Source organism: Lepisma saccharinum, chromosome 4 (genome assembly GCF_977018435.1).
Source record: "Lepisma saccharinum chromosome 4, izLepSacc3.1, whole genome shotgun sequence".
Classification (NCBI taxonomy): domain Eukaryota; kingdom Metazoa; phylum Arthropoda; class Insecta; order Zygentoma; family Lepismatidae; genus Lepisma; species Lepisma saccharinum.
The window spans coordinates 1,552,764-1,578,542 of record NC_139232.1 but is presented as its reverse complement, the minus strand read 5'-3'; the positions used below and the strand labels follow the sequence as shown (position 1 = coordinate 1,578,542).

Sequence of the window (25,779 nt, the reverse complement as noted above, 5' to 3'; positions counted from 1 at the left end):
AAAGAGAAAAATGACCGGAGAATTAGGGATGATTTAAACACTGTGAAAAAATGGGCCAAAGATAATAATGTGTATCTCATTCGATCTGACAAAGAAAATAAGATGGTAGTAATAGAAAAAGGCGTATATCAAAGTAAGTTAGAAGAATGCTTTCTAAATAATGATTTCGAAATGGTTAATGGGAACCCAATTAGTAAAATTAGAAATGAGATTAGACGTGGGATAGAAACCAGCATAACCTTAGGCAGCGGGGAAAAGAAGAAGCTCATTAAAGAAGTGGAGGAGGGGAATATCCCCACAGCATACGGCATTCCAAAAACGCACAAGGCACTGATCCCACTTAGACCAATAATCCCCACCTATGAACACCCAGGGTATGGGTTCGCAAAGGAATTAATTAAAAGAATGAAGAAGATTAATGTTAACACCCAGTATAGCGTTAAAAACTCCTTTGAGGTAAAAAAGTCAATTGAAAATTTAGAAATCGGGAGGGATGACCAAATTAGCAGCTTTGATGTAACAAATTTGTACCCTAGTGTACCGAGAGAGAAAGCCGGTGACTGCCTTCAAAGATGGCTACTAGACCATGGCGTGGATATATTGGTAGCATGGGAATATGTCAGGTGGTTTTTTCTTGTAACTGGGTACAATTATTTTCGCGTAAACGATAAGATTTTTCGACAGAAAGAAGGGTTAGCGATGGGCAACCCGATATCGGGTTTTGCGGCCAACATTTTCTTGCATTACTTAGAAAAAGCGGTTATGGAAAGGTTGGGTGTAGACATAAAATATTACTGTAGGTATGTGGACGATATCCTTGTAGTTGGAATAGAAAAAGATCTTAACACTGTTTTTGTGGAGTTAGGAAAACAAGAGGACAGAATAAGCTTCACTAGGGAGAATTCGGTGGAAGGTAAAATCAACTACCTGGACCTAAGTATTACCAAAACTGAAAAGGGGATAAAGACAGGGGTGTTTCACAAAAACCTGGCAGGCAGTCTTTATATTAATAAGGCATCGGAACATTCAAGTAGGGTCAAATCGAATGTTTATTTAAACTTTTTCATAAGGGCTGAGAGGTTATGCAATAATGCCGTAGAAAAAGAAAAGGAAATATCGTGGATAATAGAGGTAGGAATGAAGAATGGATTTTCCGAATATGAAATGAACGTGTTAGCTAGGAGAGCAAGGAAGAATATTTCAAAGGGGAACCCCGATTCTGATAGCAGATTAGAAAAGGAGGAAAAAGAGGAGGGAGGGTTGGATAGTAAAGTTAACTATGTTGGGATACCGTACTGTAAAGGGCTCACTGAGAAAATTGAAAAAACAGTGAAAAAGTATGGTGTGAAATGCGGGACGAGAGCACCTAGAAATATTGAAAAGCATTTCACGGATTATAAGAGGGGGGTAAAAATTCGAGATAACCCCGATGAACAAAAAGGGGTGTATAGGATTGAATGCAATTGCGGGATGGAATATATTGGACAAACCGGCCGGAGCATGCGTATTAGATGGGGCGAACATGATAAGAACATCAAAGAAAGGGATCCAAAAACGGGGCTAGCAGAGCATATAATAAACAGTGGGCATAGAATAATAAAAAGAGAGGTTATCAAAAAAAGTAATAGTAAATTGGATAGGAACGTGTACGAAACGGCATTGATATGCGCGGGACACAGAAATAAACTGAACCGGGACGAGGGCAATTTAGATGACGTATGGATTAGCTTTTTTAAAAAGTGGGACAATTTGAATAATAAAAGGGCCCCGATGGGCTTCCATGTCACATCGGAAGTAAGGAAAGCAGCCGAGGTGGAACGGGAATTTTCCTTGGATTGGTGATGAGGGGAAGAAAAAGAGAGGGGAGGGATCTCTCGTGGGAGGGGAAGTACCACTCCGCTGCGCGGCGCCATCTGCCCGCTCGCTTCACCTTGACAGGGAGTTTAGGCTCTCAACGGCCACTCCAGTTTACCGTAGCGGTGGTTTTTACATGTTTTATTGTGAGTTTTAAGGGGTTTTTAGCAAAGTGGTTTTAATTCTGTATAGGTCAAGCACTATGAAGTGTTTTTAACCCGAACCTTTCACCCAGTATCCTTACATGACACTTCTCTGACATGGCTTGATATTCCGAGCTGAAAACGACAACCTGAGGAAGGAAGCAGTAAAGCTTCCGAAACATCGTCCACGTAAGAATACATACTCACTTGCGTAAGTAGACCAATTTGAATACTCTAACGTATTTTTGTTTAATTAACACAAGTACATAGATAGTAAGATGAAACATTGTTATTGTAGTCTAACGATACACAGTCACAACAACACTCACTCAGTCAGTAGTGTAGTGCATAGACCTAGTCTTGAACGCAGTGCCAGTTCGGCATCTTTGACACCAGCCCAGAGAAAGCCGACAGGCCCGTATCTGGTTTCGAGATACCACCTGTTTTTCGGCAAAGCGATGTTCTCACTTTTGCCTGCCGTGTTTAGACATTCATTCATTCACTGCGACGTTATAATTACAAACTAAAACATGCCATTGTTGATGAAGTTTCTGCTATTCATGAGCACCTACACCTATTGTATAAAAAAATAGTCCAAAACAATAACACAACCTAGCAAAGATAAAGAACCACAACCTTGCGTTCAGTAATCTCTAAAGAAACCGAATTAGCAATATCTCATTTACTCCACGTGAAGTTGACAAGAGCTGTAATTTCTTGGATGGACGTTATTGGTGGGAAATGTTTCAGGTGACGATTTATTTGACTCTACGTAGAGTAAAGTAGTAGTTTTTCTTGTATGTACGCATTGCTTGCATTATAGAATTATTTTCCTGTAGTTTACGGTTATTACAAGCATAAGAAAACAGTTTTTCTTTGTGACGTTTCAGGAGAACACATGCTCCTTTCATCAGACATTTATTTAACATTTAACAGGAGCATGTGTTTTCCTGAAACGTCACAAAGAAAAACTGTTTTCTTATGCTTGTAAAACCGTAAACTACAGGAAAATAATAGTAGAGTAAAATGGTGTAAAGTGGTCATCCAAAGAGGACGACCACTATAGTCGCGTCCATTGTCAATGTCAATGACCATCTGCCAACGTTGGGGAGAAGTTCGATGGCTCCCCTGTAGAGTTGAAGGAATCAGTTAGCCAAGTTTCATGAGCAGCTTCATTAGGAAAGACTTCCTATTGCTGCACTTGATCCTTGGCTAAATTCGGTTAAACTTGAAGAGCAGAATGTGCCGTAAATGTTCAAGTTTATCCATTTGACACTCCACCTTGTTTCGTCCACAACATAAACAAAATGTGTTCAGAATTAGAATACACTGTATTTTCACGAACAAAAACTACAAATAAAAAATAACAATCAAATAATGGAGAACGAACTCATTGCAACGCAATGTTGCCAATCTATAACAAAATGCTACAAACTTATGCACCCAATATTTTCATAGCAGTGTTGCCTCTGTGGCTTATTATTACCAAGTGTTTGAGAATGATAACATGTCTATGCATATGGTTTTTTGTTAATTATTGCTAGGTAAGTAATGTATTTGAGTAGAGTTGCAAAAGAGCTGGCTTTTTTTGAATAGAAGTTTCTTTCTGATGAAAAGCTGTCTTTTTTGGGGGAACAATTGAAATTTTGGTTTTTACTAATTACGGCTAACCTATTTCACTTGCAGTGTCAGTTAAGAGTTTTAAAGGTTCATGAACTACCTAATAATTTTACATCCAAAAGATGCACATTGGCCATTTCTGCTAGTTACTAATTCGTTTTTGCCGTATGTGAGATTGTGTATTACCTACCCAATGGCATAGTGGTAACACTGTCTTATAATCAGGGGGTACCAGGTTTGATCCTCAGTGGAGACATATTGCATAGCGATTTGCACTCCATTTCAAAATTAAAGGCCCAGTCCTGATTAGCTTATCCAGAGATGCTACAATTTTTTCATTATGAAATTCCCTGACATTTCCAGGTTTTCCAGTCCAAAAATGAATTTTTTCCAGACACATTTATCATCATGACTTTTGCTTTTGAAAATTGTGTTTTTCAATTAAATACATAATCAGTTAATCATTATGAATATTCACTTTCACAACTTCTTTTTAGCAAATTTCATTCTCCACACACAAGAACATGTGAAAATTCGAAGAGTAAAATGTAAAAATTACCATCGTCATGAAATGTATTGGGTGTTAAAATCATGCGCATCTAGCATTCAGGCTATGGTAACAGAGGTACATTATTTCACAATAACAGATCTCCACATGTTTAGCTCATTGTCAAAAGGTTGAATGGATTACTGAGGGTCTGCTTCAAAGTGACACACGTCACTTGTTCCTTCGGTCTGAAAGTTTCCCTGAGAAAACTATACAGGCCAAGTGATAAGTGACACTTGCAACTCAAGGTCTGTGAAGACTTTCCCCTACCCCGCTTCAAGAGGTCTAACCATAACGGTCCCTTTTCCGTGGGTCGCGGGGATCGTAAACTTGTGACATCACCGCGGAAGCAAGCTTTCCCTCTGCTTTGACAAAGTCATTTGAAAACAACGACGATGTGTCAATATTTTTCAATAGTTACAACAAAATATTTGAATCATTACGTCGTTCACTTCATTCCTGGGGCATGGTCGTAGGCACTTACCTAGAAATATATTCGGGAAGGGTTCTTGGATGCTGGTCAATTGTATCACATGTAATAAGAATAGCAAAATTGTCTTCATATTACAATATCTGCTAATAATACTATATTATAAGACAAAGAAAAACTCAATATGCTGACCAAGGCAGTAATTTATTTTATTATATAAACTAAATGTAACATTTCAACCTTCTAGCAAGGTCTTCATCAGACTCTGCACCAAGTACAAATGTAACAAGGTACAAAAACAGGATGATATATATACACAAACATTCTAGCAGGTGGCTTTCCCTTGTCATTTGTACTTTCACCTAAAAGGCTAAACATATTTACTTCCATCTAGAATGTGGTTGGACTCATTACTTCACGCTCTTTTTCCTTCATTCTTCTTCCTTCTTCTCTCCTCTTTCTCTCTTTTCCTTTCCACTCTTTCTAACACCTTCTTCCATTATTTGTTTAACTTAAGTCCCCATTCCAGTTCATTCTCTCTTCTTCACCTTTCTTCTCTATTTCCTATATATCGTCCTGTTTTTGTACCTTGTTACATTTGCACTTGGTGCAGAGTCTGATGAAGACCTTGCTTGAAGGTTCAAACGTTACGTTTAGTTTATGTTTTATAATAAAAAAATTACTGCCTTTGTCAGCATATTGAGTTTTTCATATCATGGAAACAAGGCCTAATGGTGTTAAAATAAGACAAAGAGCGCATAAAGTGGTTGACTTTCGATGTCGCCACCGAAGTTTCCGGGTCAGAACCTTGGCCTGCGAGTGAGTGTTCATCAATTTCATCCAATTATCACTCATCCTCGTGATTAGCCAAAAGTGGCAGAAACGCGATAAAATAACTAAGTAGAAAGAAATAGATACATAATAGGTAACACTTGTAATATTTATGGATTATTATGTGAATAGAGGCAGGGTGCCGTGGTGATTTTGTCAGTAGGGCGTCTGACTGCTATGAGACCCAAGTTTGATTCCCGATGTGGGTGATCTAAGGCTGGAATATTTCCGGCCTTGTCCCTGCATGAAACGGATCTGGGGTTCACCCAGCTTCAAATAAATGGGTTCTTGGGGACAACTCTTGGGGTGGGCTAAGTCGGCCAGAGCATGATGCTGATCACACATCTAAAATGACGAGATAGAAGATGTGTGGTTAATGTCACGGTGAATACCTTACCTATATGAACAGTAAAGAGATGGTGTAAGAATATCCATGTAACAAAACACATTCCTCCTCCTACTTAAAACCACTGTCTTTTCTATCAGAGAGAGGTGTTCTACCTAGAAAATTAATGTCAAAATAAATAAATAAATAAATAATAAAATTAGAAATTTATAGATTAATGAAAAGATCGATTGATTGATTTGTTGTTTTAAGTCCACTTTATGCACAGATAAGCTAATCGGGACTGGCCCTACAGTTTAAAGTGGGATCTGAACAACTATGTGCATCCACCGGGTATCAAACGCGAGACCCCTCGATTACAAGGCGGCGACGAGATTAACAAAAATGTTGATAGTTCCAGATGATAAAAATGTAACATATTATCATCATCACCATGCACTAATTTCTGCAGGCAATGTCAATATAAAATTAATTTATTCAATAGCCGGAACGCCAATCGCAAATTAATAGATATGGGAACTACATACTTTGATTTGATTTGGTTCATTTTACTTCGCTTTCCCGTCACTTTTGGCTAATTGTGAAGATGGGAACAAGTGATGATAGGATGAAATTAATGAATCGACTCTCACAATCACCCATGCCCGGATTCGAACCCATGACCGCTTCACGTGGTCGTCATTTCATGACGAACAAAGAAGTGATCACCGCAGCACAAGTTTTCTTCAGTTCGCTACCTGACGACGAATTTTCAAAGACGTTCACAAAGTGGCAGGAGCGTATGGACGCTTGCTTAGCTGTCAATGGTGCCTATTTTGAAAAAATGTACATCTACTCGATATGGCTGATTCTGAATAAAAATTTTGTGGTTTGTAATTTTTTTGTTTCATTTTAATGATTCTTGGAGGGGTCCATGTACATGCTTCTCTTTTAACTGCTACGCAGTCACGACTTTTTGACCTATTGCGCTCATTTTGGTCTCAATTGGCAGCTAATGAACCAAATTTTCACCCTAGTACATTTGCTAGCCAATAGAGGTCGCTGTTTTCCTATACAGGAATTAGTCTCACCTTCTCTGCGACAGCCTTTGTATTTGTGATGGTCCCTCATCTCTATATATATATCTTAGGCTCTCAATTAAAACTTAAACGAATTGCACTGACTGAAATGTATATTTTTTTCTAAATTTCGGACCACCCACCGACAAGAGACAAATGTAGTCCTCTTTCCTCTTTACCAATTGTTTACAAGGTGTAACAAAGGGTGGACTTTCGTGTATTATGTTGCAGCAGGAACTGAGTTCAGTCAACTAATGAAGTTCTGGTTCACCTTTAAAACTTGCATACTGCAATTAAGTATTTTGGTTATTTAATTTTAGTACTTGGCAACTTTTCCTGGGGAGCTTGATTCCACCGGACCCTCCCTCTAAATAGAACGATGCATACAAAAACTCCAACAACAATTGCATACACATATGTCTGTATACTAATTGAAAACATTCGTGCCTCCAATGCGCTTCCATTTAAAAAGACTGACGAAAGAAAAGAAGTGCTTCCGCGATGACATCACAGAATTCTCGACTGGGGGGATTGTTAAAAGCCCAGTTATGGCAGACCTTCTCACGCACAGAGGAAGATTGATTCCACGGACCTTGCTTGCAACTTATGTTCGAAAGGTTGCATTTACTTCTAAAGGTTGGTTTCCAAGAGCCACGTGTCACTTCCGTCTCAAAGCTCTGTTAAACAGGACATTTGCGTATATTTCTGTGTATGTGTTGTGAACAGTAAAGGTTTTTAATTGTTCTGAAACATCGAATATTTTGATATTAACATTTGTTTCATATTTTATGACATCAACATTTAAATCGAGACGCAAACATGTAAAATGTTGCTTTTAAGTCTATTTCATGGTCAGAAGTGCTCATCAGGACCACACATTTAGTTTTAACCCTAGCTTACCCGTGCCGTACAACAAACTTACATAAAGGGAGGGAGACTCACTTTTTCTTTTATCACTAAAATACAAGAAACTATTTTATTATTGTATCACTGCTTCTTTTGCTGACTATATATGTTCATTTATTTATTAAATATAATAATTACAAAAATTACTATCACTAATAAAAAATAACCAATTATTGCATGAGTGTGTCACACATATTTTATCATTCACTAAAACTCACAAAATCCATATTTTTTTTATTAATGCTTTTTTTGTTTGTAGAAGAGCAGTTGTTCATTAAATATAAAAAATACAATAGCTAATTACTATCATTACCAAACAATTGTACACTGTCAATGGCATGAGTGTCGCGAATGAGATGCATTCAAAGATGGTGCCAGATAAGCTCACCAAGTGCATTTTGGCTCCTATTTAAATTACATTTACGTTTTTATGAGCAAAAGTAATACAGAAATATTGGGAACATCTTAGAGAACAATGCAATTTATTTTCAAACAGTTGAAAAATCTAAAAAAAAAATAGATGTGGTAGGCCTGAAAGCCCACCCCTCCCCAAGCTAGGGTTAAAATTATATTTGAACCACTGTGCAATATGTGTCCACTGGGATTGGCCAATATCTGTCTCTTGGCTGCTACATCACGTAACTTTTTTTTGGTAGTTGCAAATTATGTCACTACAAACCTGTAAACTTATAACAGTATCTTCAAGTGAAATAGGTTAGCTGTAATTGGTAAGAAGCCAAAATTCTCAATTTTTTAAAAGCAGGCTTTTTATCGAATCCATCAAAAAAAGCCAGCGTTTTTTGTAACGCGACTGTGCATATAATTAAGGACTAAGGTTACAGGTTTCGTGGGCAACTAAACTATTACAGCACAGAAAATCAAATTTTGAACATGTCCGATACATGCACACTTTTGACAAACAGAAGTTAACAAATAAACTGGATATCAACTAATATTTAATGCAAAAGAGCCATATATCTAAAGCCTATAACTTCAAATTAGCTTGTGTACATCAAGTTATTGAACACGCAATTATTATCATGAAGTAAAAGTATATACTAGTTCTTTAGATGGGATTCATTGGGACTAGTTGATCTATTAGAAGATTCCCTTGAGGATTTTGTTTTTTCATGATCTCCACATTCTCTAGCTGTGTGAGAACCTTGCAATTCAGTGGAAACACTGCTCTTAACAGATTCCTTCTTCCCATCTTCTAACTCAGTTGAAATATGTTTTCCCAACAAGGAAATTTTCAGAAATCAAATAACTGCATCACAAAACGAATGTATATCCAGAATTTCTTTCCATTAAAATTTATCTGTACCACAATGTTTCACGTTAAATTTACAGAACTGTAATGTTTTCAACAAAACAATGTGTCAATCATGTGTAAATTTCCAATTTGGACAAGTTGTTCTGAACAAAATCACATTATTTTCAAGTACACCAATGTTCAAATTTTCACACTTGTATTTGTAAAATTAATATATTTCATCAGCAGTAGACAAAACTAAATATAATTCCCTTTTGTCAAGAAACAGATTTCTTTTATTTTTGTGATAAATACCTGCTAAGAAAGTCACGAATCTAATCAAGATAAGTTAAAACATTGTGATATTATTAATTTATTAATACAAGATTGGATTAAAAGAAATTCACTCTTGCACGGGCATGGCCTTCCTAAAGAAGGTCAAGTGATAACACCATGAATACGGCTGTTTCCATCATTGCTGCAGATATTAACATTCCACAACCAACAGAAAAAAAAATATATGATGGTATGTTTATTATTTCGATTTAATGATACAGGAAAAAGTGTAATGGACAGTTCCACAATTGAACTCTTAAAATATTTTTCTTTTTAATTTTTATAACTGGATTTGAACATTCAGGTGCCATGGTGACTGGGTGCCCTTTATTTTTCTACCCCTGCTTTTGATATATTTGATTAAATCTTAAGTGATAAATGCTTCAATTACAAGTTCAGGAAGAATACAATAATCACATGCTTACCACAGCCTCTCTCTGTTTGTTCTTTGGCATATGATTCTGCTTTTGTGCAAATTGAGGGACATCATAACGTACTTTCCCAACCTTAAATATCGGTTTCTCTTTCAATTTTTCTACATTCTTACGTTCCTGTTTTTCTTGCCTCCACCTCTCCAAATTTTTATTTTTTGTTGACCTCCCATTATTGTTAGCTGTAAGAAACAGAAATACAATCGATTTAACAGGATATTTTTAAATACATCTCTTTTTAATGTAAAAAGATATATTCCACATCCACATTAACTTACATGATACTTAGTATTTTGCAATATTAAAATTTACTCTTACATGGGTCGTACCGAAAGCAATGCAAAAGTGGTCATAACCTCTTCATTAACTGATGTACATCGTTCAAATTGCACATGTAGTTGGAGTGACTCTTCCTCCATACACACCAGCTACTCAACATATTCTCCATTTAAAGTGATGCATTTGCGCCATCGTTGAACCCAACTCTAGAATCCTCTTTCAAAAAAGGCCGTTGTGCACTGTCCGACATCCACTTCTTCACAGCCACTTTTACCTCATCTGTGTCATCAAATCGTTGTCCCCGAAGACTGTGCTTCATGGGACCAACCCATGGTGTAAAGACTAAAGAGGTGGATGCAAGCCGATCCTGAAAACTCTCCCTTCCGGCGCATGACGTCATCATCGTTGCAGAAGAGGACTGCAGGGAGTCCGATCGCTTAACAGTGAAGCGTTCTTCGTGAAACAAAATTCAACTACAGACTCAATATAACTTCAAAACACGCGGAATAACCATAACCATGGTATACTGAGCCAGGCACGTATCCAAGGAGAGGTCTTAGTGGGCTCGAGCCCCCCCCCCCCCAAAAGTTTTCATTTTACACTAGATAAAATGAGGTTTTTTGTTTCTTGTGGTGTGAAATAAGATAATGTGACGATAATTTAAGGAGAGAAATAATTATCGAGGCAATACGGAGAATGTTCTGTATCCTTGTTATTGTTAATAGTGCGTATCCAAGTTGGAAATCAAGGGGCTCAAGCCCCCCTGTAGGATTTTTTTCTGTTTATACTACATAAAATTAGTTAGGCTTCTTGAATAATGTGATGATAATTTGAGAGAAATAATTATCGAGAAAAGACTGAGAATGTTCTATAACCCTGTTATTGTTACTAGTGCGTATCCAAGGTGGGGATCAAGTGGCTCGACCCCCCCCCCCCCCAGGAAATGTTTCAGTTTACACTAGATAAAATTAGGTATTTGTCTTCTTGAATAATAGGCCTATGATGATAATTTAAGGAGAAATTATTGTCGAGGCAAGACGAAGAATGTTCTATAACCCTCTTATTATTAATAGCACGTATCCAAGGTGGGAATCAGGGGGCTCGAGGGCCCCCCGCCCCACCTTCAGGATTTTTCTCCGTTTACATTAAATAAAATTAGGATTTTGTGATGATAATTTGAGAGAAATAATTATCAAGACGGAGAATGTTCTATAACCCTGTTATTGTTACTAGCATGTCTCCAAGGTGGGAATCAGGTGGCTCAAGCCCCCCTCCCCAGGAAAGGAAATATTTTAGTTTACACTAGATAAAATTAGGTTCTTGTCTTCTTGAATAATGTGATGATAATTTAAAGAGATACAATTATCAAGGCAAGACGAAGAATGTTCTATAGCCCTGTTATTGTTAATAGCGCGTATCCAAGGTGGGAATCAGGGGGCTCAAGCCCCGCCCCCCCACACACACACACACCTTCAGGAAATATTTCTGTTTACATTAGATAAAACTAGGATTTTTGGTTTTTGAATAATGTGACGATAATTTAAGGGGAGAAATACTTATCAAGGCAAGACGGAGAATGTTCTATAACCCTGTTGTTGATAATATTGCACGTAAACTTTTCTTGAGCTTTCAGTATTGTCGCAGCAAACTTGAGCACTATGTAGAGACTTGTCAGCATTTGGAAGCTGCACAGCAAAGGTATCGCCACACGTAGAGCGTTTCGTTGTAATTTTTAATCTCTGGAAGGCGCGAGAGGGAATGTCCTTCAATATGTGGAGTCGAACTACTGGCAATATTTATAAATCATTTATCTGCACAACGTTCTAGAATATACTGAGGATATAAATGCACGTTAATTAGAACCATTCCTAAATATAAATTCTTGGACCGAACCTTGGATCCAAGAGAAAAATGGCGTTGTCTCTGACATCATTTCCTTTTAAGCGTTCAATTCAAGGACTTGTTCATGATTCATTTGATCGTGTTAAAGGTGCTTTACTTCAGTCTGTAATACGAAAGACTTTCTGGTGAGTTGTTTTTAAAAATGTGTCCGAGATAAAGAGTGGCGTGCCAACGATTTTCGGCAGGGAGAGGGGTTACGCATACTATTTTTGGTGGTCAGTCTTTGCCATATTTTCCTCTTTTTGACGTTCTTTTTTTAAGGACTGTGTCAAATGGGGTTATGAGCCCACCAATCCTCCCTTGGGCACGTCACTGGAGATACCTAAATGAGTAAGCATTTGATCATATTGGGAGAAGAAACATTAGATGTGTTGGGAACGGAAGGGTTTTCACTGTGCAATAATTGTTTCACGATCCATCTGTATTCTATAGAAGACTTCCTTCCACGGGGGAGGGGGGAAGGCTGCCGGAGCGTGGTAGGGATTACATCACCTCCTAAATGGCCGAGATCTAGAATGTGTGGGTCCCTACACCTAAAACCTCTAAAATATGCCTTCATGGTACGGTACTATATGCACGGGGAACTTAGAAATAAATTTGAGGCACGAAAGAGCATATAACACAGACTGCATTAATAACCCTATATATACACACATATGTATAGTACGTATACATACATATATGTAAATATACAAACACCTAAGACTGCATATATACGTGAGTCGCTTCGGTGACTGAGGGCGCCGGGTTCTTGACTTGTGATATTGCCACGGAAGTTACCGGGTTCGAATCCTGAACTGGGTAAGAGTATTTGTGTTGGGCAATCAGCCCAAGTAGGCAGAAAAGCAACGTAAAATGTGATACGTGAAAGCACACAATACATGCACATATATATTATATGTATGTGTGTGTGTGTATATATATATATATATATATATATATATATATATATATATATATATATATATATATAAAAAGAGAGAGAGATATATAGAATTGTTTATTTTGTTCTTCCGCCTGCAAGCCAATACCCATTCGTAACAAAATTCTTCTTTTTTAACAGGAAACTCAAAATACTTGATATTCGTTCCTTGCGTCTTTTTGTAATGATTGCTAAAGCCGTAAAAGGCACAGTTAGGCATATTTTCTTTCGCAATGCACTTAGATTCTTCTCACTAGAAGTGAAACGCAGACAACAAAAAAGAAACACCAGTTCAATGGTCTACATGGCCACTATGTTGACGTCAGAGCTGTGACGTATGGCTGAGAGCCATGCGCGTGCATCCACCTGTTTGTCATTCCACCATGGAACCAACCAAGTAGACATCTGAGGGTGCCAGATCTGCCTGTACGGTGGATGGAGGACAACAGACCAGCCCCATTTGCCGATCACCTGATTTGTTGCCAAAGAGGTGTGGGTTTTGCATTGTCATGGTGAATGTGGATTGCTTTCAGATACTTGTGTGGTCTCTTCCTCCTAATGGCTTCTCTAAGTTCATGGAGTGTCTCAATGTACCGCTCGCTGACGATTCGTGTCAGTGGTCGCAGTTGATTGTCTCCCACTGCACGGTTTGTTTTCAATGCTGGTTTCCCCTTCTGTAAACTTCTTCATCCACCTGTACCTGCTCTTGTCAATGGTGTCATCTCCGTACACATTCTGTAGCCTTCTGTGGATGTCTGACAGTGCAAACAGGACTCTTTTCAAAGAGGTTTCTAAAGTTGGGTTCAACGATGGCGCAAATGCATCACTTTAAATGGAGCCTATGTTGAGTAGCTGGTGTGTATGGAGGAAGAGTCACTCCACCTACATGTGCAATTTGAACGATGCACATCAGTTAATAAAGAGGTTATGGCCACTTTTACATTACTTTCGGTTTGGCCTTTGTATTTAGTTAATATTTGGTCTAATTTAGGTACCAGGTGTGCCGGTTAATAATTCTTAATTGATCTGAACGAAAACAAGTGTATCTGGGGAGAAAGGTAACAAGTGCTTTATTCAAAGTATGCGCCATCGCTAGCTATACATTGTGCCCATCTGTCCATCAAATTGTGGATGCCCTTCCAGAAAAATCGTTCATATTTTGAGGTGATCCAGTCAGCAAGCCACTGTTCGACATCTTCGTAATTGTTGAAGTGTTGCTGGGAAAGTGAGCGAGACATCGTTGAAAACAAGTGGTAGTCCGAATGGGCTAAGAATGGTGAGTATGGCAGGTGGGGCAAGAATTCCCAGCCAAGTGCAGAAATGGTGTCTCTGATGCCTTTCGCTGTGTTTGATGAGGCATTGTCGTGCTACAAAATCACTTTTCAGTGTCTTGTCACCCAATCTCGGTGCTTTTTGATCAATGCATGGTTCAAATTGATGAGTTGTTGACGGTAGCAAACGACATTCACTGTTTCACCTGTTTTCAGAAGCTCATGGTACACCACACCCTACTGATCCCATCAAATGCACAGCATTGTCTTCCTTCCGAAGCGAATTGGTTTTGCGGTCGATGTTGAAGGTTGTCCTGGGTCAACCCATGACTTTTTTGCATTTTGGGTTCTTGAAGTATATTCATTTTTTGGTGCCAGTCACTATCCGATGCAAGAAAGACTTTCTTTTATGCCGAGAAAGCAACACTTCACACAACGTTTTTCGCTTTTCCATTTGTCTGTCGTTCGGATGATGTGGGACCCATTTTCCTGCCTTCTGGATCTTTCCCATGACATGAAGACGATCAGATATGGTTTGGCGACCAACTTTTAACTTCTCTGCCAGTTGTTGTTACGTGTGCATATCGTCTTCGTCCAACAGTGCTTGCAATTCGGCGTCTTGGAATTTTTCAAGTCGAAATCACCACTTTTGAATCGTCAAAACCAAGGTACACACGTGTCTTGTGTTAGGACATTGTCACCGTACGTTTCCACACATGTTTCCCACACAAACCCAATATCATGAATATTCGCACTCGGTTACACATCCACGGCGTTTTGACAGGTCCTGTCATGGCAACATACTGACATAACAGTTGAGACTGTGCACCAAGCTTTCCAGCACCATCCAGCGACGAAATTAAGAATTATTAACCGGCACACCTGGTAATATTTAGTCTAATATTTCTAATCATTATTAATATTATTTATATTTCTAATAATCACAGTACATTGCACAAATTAGTTAGGATTGTATTACAATTTCTTAAGACTTTGCACTTTAAATGAACAAAACCTAATATTAAATCAAGCTTTCAACGCATGCAAACTTTGATAACGTAAATCCTTTCTTATGGCTGAGATTTCACCTGGGATCTCGTAGCCATGTCTGTCTGCACAGACATTGAACGTAGCATGGCAACTGTCGCTCAGCGAAGATTGCTGTTTCAGGTGGCACGTGCTTCCTATACTGACGAGGAATGACGACTTTGATGCTGACCCCGTTATCTTTCGAACGCGCAACCTCATGAAACCTAATCTGGAAACCAGAATGGGTACTAGCGTACGTGCAGAATAATCAAAGGCAACTTCTCAAAGAAATTTGTACAAAATCACCCACATCTAAACCCTCACCCCCAACAACCCTATCATCTTAACCACTCAAACCATTAACTGTTCTGGATTTCAGAATAGTTGTCATACCTATATATAACATACCTGAAATAACAACAGTTACATAACTAAAACTAACCACAAACATAAAAAAAAGCTTATATTAAACTACACTACTAATACTTAATACATTACTAATTATCAAATATACTAAAATCCTTGATTAAAAAAAATAATAAAAAAACATTTTGTCAAAGAACTGTTCTGGTTACCAGAATGGGTCAATACCGTTACATATCTCTTGATATGATACAATAATATAAATTTGAAGATACCATTGTATGTGTAGAATACTATACATTATCTTGTTTTTATTTTCTTATTTTTGTACTTGTGTATTAAATTGAAAATAAAGATGTAAAGGAGGAAAAAGGCGTTAAATTCAGGAAACTGACCTTCTGGTTTATTTAAAGGTACCAGGACATTAAGCGCATACCCTCGAGGGTGAGGGTGGAGGCAGGCTTACTTCAGGGCTCCCCCCCCCTTTTAATAAAAAAAAAGTGGTCACAACGACGAACCACCGGTCATTGTTCGTTTCCATGACCAGGTTATGCTACTCATTTGTAGCTCCCCAGTTTCCTCACAAAATCTCAGAAGAAAAGTTGTTATCATGGTTATAACTTGAGAACTAACTTCGCTTCTCAGGTCCAAGAAGGTTAACAAAAGTACAAATAACTTGTATATGTTTGTAGTACATCATTACAGTTTTGGGGAGACACATAGTTGTGAGGTATACTTACAGTGTGTATACTGCATCAGATCATCCCATGCTCTTACTTTGTGCTTTGAAAAAAAAAGCATTTATGTCATCCTGATTGAGACCATTTGAAATAACAAAGGATTACAGTTACATTCCATGACCATCAAGCATTTTCTTCATAAAAAACAACAAACTGATATTTGTGGTATAGTATCACACTGATATTGTTGCACAAGGGTTGCATGAGAGATGCCTGGAAAAAATATCTTCATGCAATTACGCAGATAGTTTGAACATCTTGCATGCATCCTCAATGCTATCTTCAAACACATGCTATCTAAACTATTGGATACATTCATCACTTTATTTCCCAAATTTGGACACCTGTCATGTTTATAGTATACATAACACTGCTCTACAGCGTGTCCCCCTTATACATATAATAAAAGAAAAATTCATAACTTCCAAACAAACTGTCAGAATGCTGCGATTGTTGTTTCATTTTAAAGAATGACTCAGAATTTTTTTTAGCAACACATTCAGTGGTACTTGCATATGTACAGTAGCCAGAATGTCCTGAAAATTGATAACAGTTTCTCAGTAGCCATTCGTCATGTGGTCGCCACAAGAAAAGGCATTTTGTGTTTTAACGTTGTCTGAAGTGAAGTCTGTGACACTTGTGCAGAGACTATTTCGTGCATGTTATGGTTTGGGTACTAAAGAAGAAGTTCCATCGTACATTTCAATAAAGAAATGTGAAAAACAGTTACGCGAAATTGGTTCTTTGTTGCCGATAAGACGTAAGAATTCAAAAAGGAAAGTGTCTGATGAGAATGTGGAGCGTGTTCATGCCTCAATTAGCCAGAGTCCGAGGAAATCCATACGCCAAGCTAGCAAACTGCAAATTCCTAAATCTACGATACACAGGGTATTCCACAAGAGACTGCACCTTCATGCATACAAAATTAAACTTCATTGATGCATAAAACCTGGTGACAAGCCTGTCAGGGTTCAATTTGCTAACGAAATGATTAGGAAAATTGATCAGGACGATTTATTCTTGGACAGTGTTTGCTTTTCGAATGAGGCCACCTTCCATGTTAGCGGTCATGTTAACCGACGCAATTGTAGTATATGGGGTTCCGAAAATCCTCACGAGGTTCGTGTGAGAGAACAAGGTTCTCCGAAATTGAACGTGTGGTGTGGCGTGATGAAGACCAAACTCATTGGTCCCTTCTTCTTCCCCGAGGGAACAGTGAATTCCAACAATTACCTGGACATATTACAGCTTTTCATCGTACCCCAACTTCCACCCGGGGCCATCCTGTAACAAGATGGAGCACTATGCAATTTCTCAAATCTCGTTAGAGACTTCCTGGACAAGCATTTCAATGGAAAGGAAGAGGTTCGAATTTTATTGAATGGCCCCACCAGTGGTGTAGCTGCCACCCCCGCAATGCGGTGTATAGGGGTCCCGCAATGTGCTCCTGAAATTTTATATAATAGCATAAATTTCAGTTAGTGTCGCTTACAAAAAAGATCGATTTGCGAAACAGAAATCTGGTTTCCAGTAATATCATGTAACGACATCTGCGATAATAAGCAGTGGAGTATTGTCTCAGCCAGAGGGGCCCAGGTAACTTGTCATATGGATCCCCTCCGAAATGCAGCAGAATTAACTTACCTGCTCCGAAGATAGCAATCGATATAAAAATATCCCTCATCTCATACTGTTATAGCTGCGCAGTTTGTCGTAAAGGTAATGTAGTGTGTCAATTGTCTATGGTTATGAATTTGTAGAAAGATTCAGTTGCTCAACCAGTCGATTCCTTATTGCTAAACAATAAACATCAAACTTGGTAATTCATGACCTTTTACCGCTAATATTAGTGTTACACGTGATATTTAAAATTTAATTTCACATTAAATATTTTCAAGGGGGCCCCAAGCCTTTTCATATTGAAATAAGAGTTGAAATGAATTTCCCACATTGTCTACACTTGTTAAGTTTTACTTCAAAGAGGCCCAAAACCCAGTAGGAGGTGGGGCCCAGGTGCAATTACCACCTTGCCCTGACCTGGGGGCCATTATCCCTTCCTCTGCCATGCAGGATATGCAGCGTATTAGTTAAATGTGTCCATTATTTTGTGTAATTTTGTGAAGTTCATTTTTCTTACATATTGAAATTATGTGGACATTTCTATCGAACCATTTTTTCTTTTCCAATGTGTTACGAATTGATGATCTTCAGTGTTCAATGTGAAAATTCCTGTCTGTGAATTTCCTTGTTCAGAGTTTGGGGATAGAAGGAAGGATCCTTGCATGGATCAACTTGAAGACAATGAGTTTGGGGATAGAAGGAAGGATCCTTGCATGGATCAACTTGAAGACAATGCAGTATGTGGAGGAGGATGCTTATGTAAATTCAAGCACTGATCATCTATTAATAAAATGGTTATTGTTTCATTAAAAAGACTTTAAGAAATATATGATCAATGGTCTATCGAAAAGAAGTGGCAGCATTAAAATTATGAATAATGATATTAAGGTCGAATCTTTTTTGGTGGAGGGAGTGGTTAAGTCCTTCCAAGCAGCAAATTTCCAGTGAATAGAGTCCGATCGCAGCTTTATCTCCAAAGACCGAAGACTGCGACCATTTTTTCGTACCAGATAGCAATTGACTTTGTGTGATGTTAGGTTACCACCGGAAATCGAGAGGTCCGGTTCAACCCCCATAACTGCAGTGGTAAGTTTGCTTGAATATATTACTCACTATTAGTATTAGAAGGCTAATGTGAGTGACTCTTACGTTGAATCTTGGCCTTCTGCAGCCAGGGATGGCTTAGGGGCTGAAGGCTCAACCAATAAAAAATCCATGAAATGTGAGCTTACTATCCCTTAACAATTCCCCCCAAAACAGTATTTTTTTTAAATATCTGTGGATTATATGTAACCTCATTCAAAAATGTTTCAAGCAAAAAAACACAAATCACGAACAAAATACTTGGCAGTGTGGAGCTTTTCCCTCCTCCAAAAAAGCTGCCTGGCACTGCCGCTGCGTTTAAATACGAGAAAAAATTTCCAGATTCTTCTTCCAGTTATTTATCATTGAGACCATTCAGATTTAGTTTCAAGAAGGTAATAAATACACTGATATATAAGTCGATAACAAAAAATAGTATTTGGGGTAAAACTTAATTTCTTGTACAACTTTGGGATGGGGGGTGTGGTAAGTGGGACTAGCTAACAATTGTACATCCTTCCCACTCCCGCATCATAATTTTTTTGTCAGTAAGAGGGGGGGGGGATATTTTACTTGCAGGGGGCTCCAGAGAATCACGCTACGCCACTGGCCTCCAATGTCACCAGACCTCACTGTGTGTGACTTCTTTTTGTGGGGGTATGTTAAGGACAAAGTTTACTATACACTGGTTAGAGATTTGCAAGACTTGCGTGAAAGAATTGTGGTTTCAGTAAGCAACATTATCCTGCACATGCTTCAAAACGTGTGACTTGAGGCTGACAACGGGTTGACATTTGCCGTGCCACTAACGGTTCACATGTGGAAGTGTGTTAGTTTTATTGATTTGTAAAAAAAAATTCTGAGTTGTTACATGTTTGTACAAAGTGTGGACAAAAAATATTGGTAAGTAAAAAAGTTGTGATAATTTGCTTTTATTATATGTATAAGCATATAATAATTTTGCTTGTAGATTAGGCACACATTTTTCAGCAAAAACTGTAGGCTCGACCAGGACTCGAAAACGGGTCAGTGGTGCCAGGCCTGCTCGGTAGCTCAGTGGTTAAAGTAATGGCACGGTATGCTAGACCCAGGTTCGAGTCCTGGTCGAGCCTACATTTTTCGCTGAAACATTTCTAGGTAATAATTTTGCTGTTTGGAATCTGTGAAAGATTTCTTACTGAATTTGAAGTTATTTTTGCTGGATCATGTACAGTTTACTCTAAAGATGGAAAAGAAGGGGGGGGGCAACATGCCATATGCATGTATATTGTACGAAAAAAGCGCTGACACTAAAACAGGGTTCTGGATATAAATAATATAAATCAATTTTCAAATAATGTCCCAAGTCATTGTGTAAATATATTGCAAACAGTATATATCTAAAAGTAAAAAGGTAAAATGCTCCCCTGTGCTTAACACCATGCCATGAAGGCGTATAGGGGGTGTGTGGCTAACGCCCCACACTTTCTTCATCCGGTCGTGAGTGGGGATGATGTGATCAGCATCATGCCCCTGACCCCCTTTACCCCCCAGGGTTTCCCCCAGGTACCCATGTCATTCAATGCTGGGTGAGTGCTGGGGCTGCTTCAGACGTATACCCCAAGTCCTGAACATAGTAGCAGTTCGGCATCTTTGACCCAACACCAGAGGAAGCCGACCGGAACCGTATCTGGTTTCGACCCACCACCTGTTTTTCTGAAAAGCGCTGTTGTCGCTTATTCCTGCAGTGTTTAGACATCCAACACGAATATTCTCTGAAGTGAAAAATCAACTTGTAGGAGAAATGTATAAGTTAAAGGTAAAGTTCCCCGTGCATATAACACTGTGCCATGAAGGCACATTTAGGGGACTGGGGGTGCGTGGGTTAGGGCCCCACATATTCTCGATCTAAGCAATTTTAGAGGTTATGTGATCACCACCATGCTTCGGGCGCCTTTATCTCCCCCAGGCTGAAAAACTTCTGACATTATATCACTCACCCCGGATCGAACACGGGTCTCAAGCGTGGCAGTTAGACGCCTTACCTGAAAGGAGAAAAGTGCAAAGCCTAATAAAGCATTATTATTTATATTTTATGGAAACTGTCACCTACCTCTAGTTCTCCTCACTGTCGTCACTGTCACTGTCGTCCACATTTATAATAAACTGGCCATCATCATTGTCATTGTCATGTCAAAAATATTCTGTTTCCTTTTTCACGACATGTTTTACACATGATGTCCAATATACTTCGTCAACTGACTCTACACTTTCTCTTAGTGCTTGGCACACACTGGCACTTAATGTAGGGGTCTCATTACGTTTCCGCACCAATGTCTTGATTCGCGCCCATACTAGTTCAATAGGATTGAAAACGCAATGATAAGGCGGAAGTCTAAGAACAACGTGTCCTTGGGATGCAGCGAGCTCATCGATCACAAATTTTTTCTCCACGTTAGCTTCTTTTATCAATCCCAGTAGTACGGCTTTTGTGGGTGTCGGGTTTGGGACGTTTATATTGTTCTTATTCATGAACGATATAAAATCTGCTCGCGTTGTGGACATTGTTGGGATTTTTACTTTTAACCGGGAATGGTAGCTTGCGTTATCAAAAACAATAACACATTTCCTGTCTTTTGGGAGGTTTTCCAATAAACAGTCTTGGAACCACTTTTCGAAAATCGCCGAATTCATATCGTCATGGCTGTCAGCCTTTGCGTCACCGATGTTTTTGGCTGATAAAAATAAACAATTTGGTACCCAACCTTCTTTGCCTCCGGCATGCAGCACCATAATACGCTTGCCGCGTGATACAGGGGCACTGAGTGCACAAGAGCAGGAACCGTCATCCCATCCCATTTTACTGACATCATGGGTGTCATACCACGTCTCGTCAAGATAAATCACCCTGTAGCCCTCCGACCTAAAGTTTCGCAGAGTCGCCAAATATTTGTATCGCCAAGTCACTAATCTTACCGATTCCATGATTACCCGCCTTTTGTTTAAAACACGGAACCGGAAACCCATGTTGACAAGCAGTCGACACAAATGTCTCTCTTGGTAAGGAAACTCGCCCGCTTCTTTTACACGAATTAATAGTTCCTTTACCGAGGGTGATTTGCCTTGGGAGTAAAATCGATAAAGTTCACAACGAACTACTTCACAGCAAAAATTATCTACTTTTCCAAATCTTTGTTTTTTGTTTCCTGGTTTCTTTGGCGCACGAGGCCCCCTTGTCACCACTCTCCTAACTGTAGATCTGTTTAGTTTAAGAATTTTTGCTGTTTCAGCAACTGCTCCTCTCCCTAAATTATTTCCAACCACATATTCATATGCATTGCAAATCATTTTCTGGCTCTGCTTACTGAGGGTTCGGGTGCCATTACGAGCAGGGGTATTGTTGATGGGATGTTGGTCAAGGGGAGGATTAACGGGAGGTGGGGTATTTGGCTGGGGTGGATTAAGAGGAAGTTCTTCATTCACAGCGACGTTACACTCCCAAGGTCTCCACATTGTGTAAAAAAAACAACACAATAGCACAACACAATAACACAAGCTAGCAAAGATAACGCACCCGCAACTTCACGTTAAGAAATCTCTAAAGAAACTGAATTGGCAACATCTCATTTAGTCCACGTGGATTTGACGAGAGCTGTCATTTCTTGGACGAACGCTATTGGTGGGGAAGGTTTCAGGGGAGGATTTACTGGACTCCACGTGGACCTGATATATGGTTGTAAGGGGGAAAACTGATCTTTCGGAACTTTCTTTGAAGTAAAGTGAGGTTTCTTTGGGGACCAGCACTATAAACAGAAATGAATTACTGTATGTCATGTGTCAATCTGCTGGGCCTGATGGAGTTGTTGGTCACCACAACTAGAAAAATACTGTGCCCCATACATAGTTGAACCATGATTGCATTCAGGAAATACATCTCTTAAAGGGTGTATACCAAAATAACAAATCCAAAATTCTTGACCTTTCTATCAATTTTCTTGATCTTTCTTTTTTTTTACAAAACTTCACACATACAAGAATGTAATTCTTAAGAAAAAAAGTAAACAAATCTTAACAACAACTCAATACAATTTTAGATTTCCAAATGTTCAATTTTATCAAAAACAATGTAAATTCACTATACTGTAAAAAATAGCAAAAATTCTTGACCACAATCATAATAATACCTGTTGATTTCTTGACTGGTAGACACCCTGTGTAAGAACTGGAATATTTCCCAAGGTACTAAAAAATATATTGATAATACCCATACATAAAAAAACTCAAAAACAGATATAAAAAAATATAGACCTATAACCTTGACATCTAAATTTTCAAAAATGATAGAGAAAATTGTCACAAATAATATAATAAAATTCTGTAATAAATATGACATAACAATTCTCAATACAGATTCCAAAAGAATAAATCAGTAAATATGACTATAGGCCAATTTGTTGAGTATGTAACGGTAATATTAGAAAGGTGTGAAGTGGCAAATACAGTCTTTCTAGATCTGTCAAAAGGGTTCGACTGAGTAAACCACAAAGTGCTCATGAATAAGCTTTTTAATTATGGAATAAGAGGAATACCATTTAATCTAATTCAATCATATTTGTAAGAAAGAAATCCATACACACAAATACAATATATGTATGTAATAGTGTTAATATATGTATTTGTAAATGAATTGACCTGTTCAACATCATGTACGTTATGATCCAATGAAAGGAAAATAAACAAATAAATGATTTTGCTGTTTTAGTGGCCTGCATCTAACTCCACTCACTTTGGTAACAGTTTGTTATATCGGATACACTTTTCTTCAAATTTACAGGAGAAACTACTTACGGAAATCAGTTTCTGTAGCATTGTCGAAGTTCTTCGAGGTACATTCTCTCATCTTTCAATCTATTTCAGCTGGAAATCAATTCCCGTTGCTTCAATTTAAGCAAAAACGTAACCATGCAGTTTTTTTTAACTGTTTGCCTAACCTAACTGAACCTAACCTAACCTTCTGTGAATGGTCAGTGGGGCTATCCGGGAATGGTTTTTGGGGCTATTCGTGGATGGTTATACGATCCCAAATTGTTTTTGGGGTTATCTGTGAATGGTTTGTGGGGCTCGCACCATGACATGCGTTCCTTAACACTTCGAGAAATGGCTTATTTTAGTGTAAAAAATGTTTCTAATCATGTGAAAACCTTAATGGCACCTTCAAATATGTTCCGCAATACACCATTGGTAAGTACGAACCATATGAAACACAAAATATCCGATTTTAAAGTGTCTCCGATATAACAAACTGATACCCTCACTTTTTATTTGCGGGGCCACCTGAAAGCCAAAAAAAAACTGTGTAGGCATGTCAGCAAATTTTTGCGACTCCATAAAATGTTGCAGAAGGGGAAATTTCTTCTTGAACTGTCTATGCAATATAATGACGGACACTAAGAAGAAACACTAATTCTAAGTATTTTTCTCCTATGGTTCAGTTTCATGAAACATCCCGCAGGAGGAGAAATTGTTCTCCAGAAAGCACACAGTAATAACAAATACCCTGAATTTTGCATTAACAGACAAACCGAAAAATGTAAAAAAAATGCCTGTGTACCATGATTAATTTGGAATCAATCTGAACTTGGGCCTTCCCCTCCACATACTCCTATGATTGCGAATAGCCATTAGTTTACAGTTATCTTGGTTGCGAACTGCTGTTGGCTTCTAGATTATGTGCGTGACGTGTATATGACCTGTTACTACACAATGACAAATGATTTCCTATCTAGTTTCAATCGCGATACACCTGCAAGCCTCACGTGAACATGTGACATCATGAAAATACGGCAATGGTCTACGTCCAAAACGAAAAATTGAATTGATGCTTGAAGGGAAGCGCGTGTGCTTGAGTAAGCTCCCTTTTGCATCTTTCTTTGTCGTTAAATAATACCTTGCGTATCTCTAGACTGCACTAATTACTTTCATGAAGGTTAAATTTACTTTTACAATAATTTCCAGTATTCAGAAAGACTTCTTTATTCGTCTACAAACCTTGTAAAAATCATTCAACAATTGGAACACGTACCGTTCCATGGACAACTAGACAATACAAAGTAACAGATATATCTTACTTGTAATAATTTGTCCTGCGCCTAAAAACAAAGAGGAAATTGCAAATTCTTAAATCGAGCCCTTACAAAGCGATACGGTACCTTTCGGTAGGCCTATCTTCGAATTCTGCTGTTCATTTTCCATTCTCTTTTCACTTCGACTGAATCTCCAGACAAACTGACATCGAAACAGTCTTAAAATTAACTATTAAACAAGAAAAAATCCTCTCCTCTCCTTCTTCTATTTGACTCTTATCGCCGGATCTATGGCTAGTCTTGGTCAGAGACAAAGATTAAATATATATAGCCTATATATAGGTCAGAGGTCACCTCCTCTTTTCTCTCCGACCACACAATAGACAATTCAAAATTCAAATAAAATTAGTCGATCGTGAGTGACTAGGCCTCCCTTTTCGCACAAGTCTAGGATAACCTTGTGTTCTGACGTCACGGAAATCCTTTCATTGTTAGGGTAAATGCCTACGTTGTATGGTGGTTGGACTAGTTACGTTTAGTTCTCTAAAAGCAAATAATACATTCTCGGTATATTCATACTAAGATAACGAAGCCTAACAAACGTAATCTAACAACGTAAATAGGCATTCTATGACGTCAGAACACGGTGTTGTCTTGGCGTCGTGCGATAAGGAAGACCCATTGTAATTGGTGGGATGGAGTCTCACATATCGCAGCCTTGATATCGCAGAACACTTGGGCAGCTTTGTGTTCT

The 25,779-nt window shown here is 38.4% G+C and overlaps 1 protein-coding gene across 1 annotated transcript in view; it reads right to left on the bottom strand.

Moving 5' to 3' along the window:
- LOC145986358 (uncharacterized) overlaps positions 1 to 25,404 on the bottom strand; it is a 110,285-nt gene extending 84,881 nt beyond the window's left edge. The window contains exons 1-2 of the mRNA XM_083120239.1: positions 25,152 to 25,404; positions 9,749 to 9,936 (exon numbers count right to left, since the gene is read on the bottom strand). Of these exons, the coding sequence (XP_082976365.1) occupies positions 9,749 to 9,936; positions 25,152 to 25,194 (231 nt within the window). The 5' untranslated portion in view covers positions 25,195 to 25,404. The remainder of the gene's footprint in view (positions 1 to 9,748; positions 9,937 to 25,151) is intronic.
- Between the last annotated feature and the right edge of the window lie 375 nt (positions 25,405 to 25,779).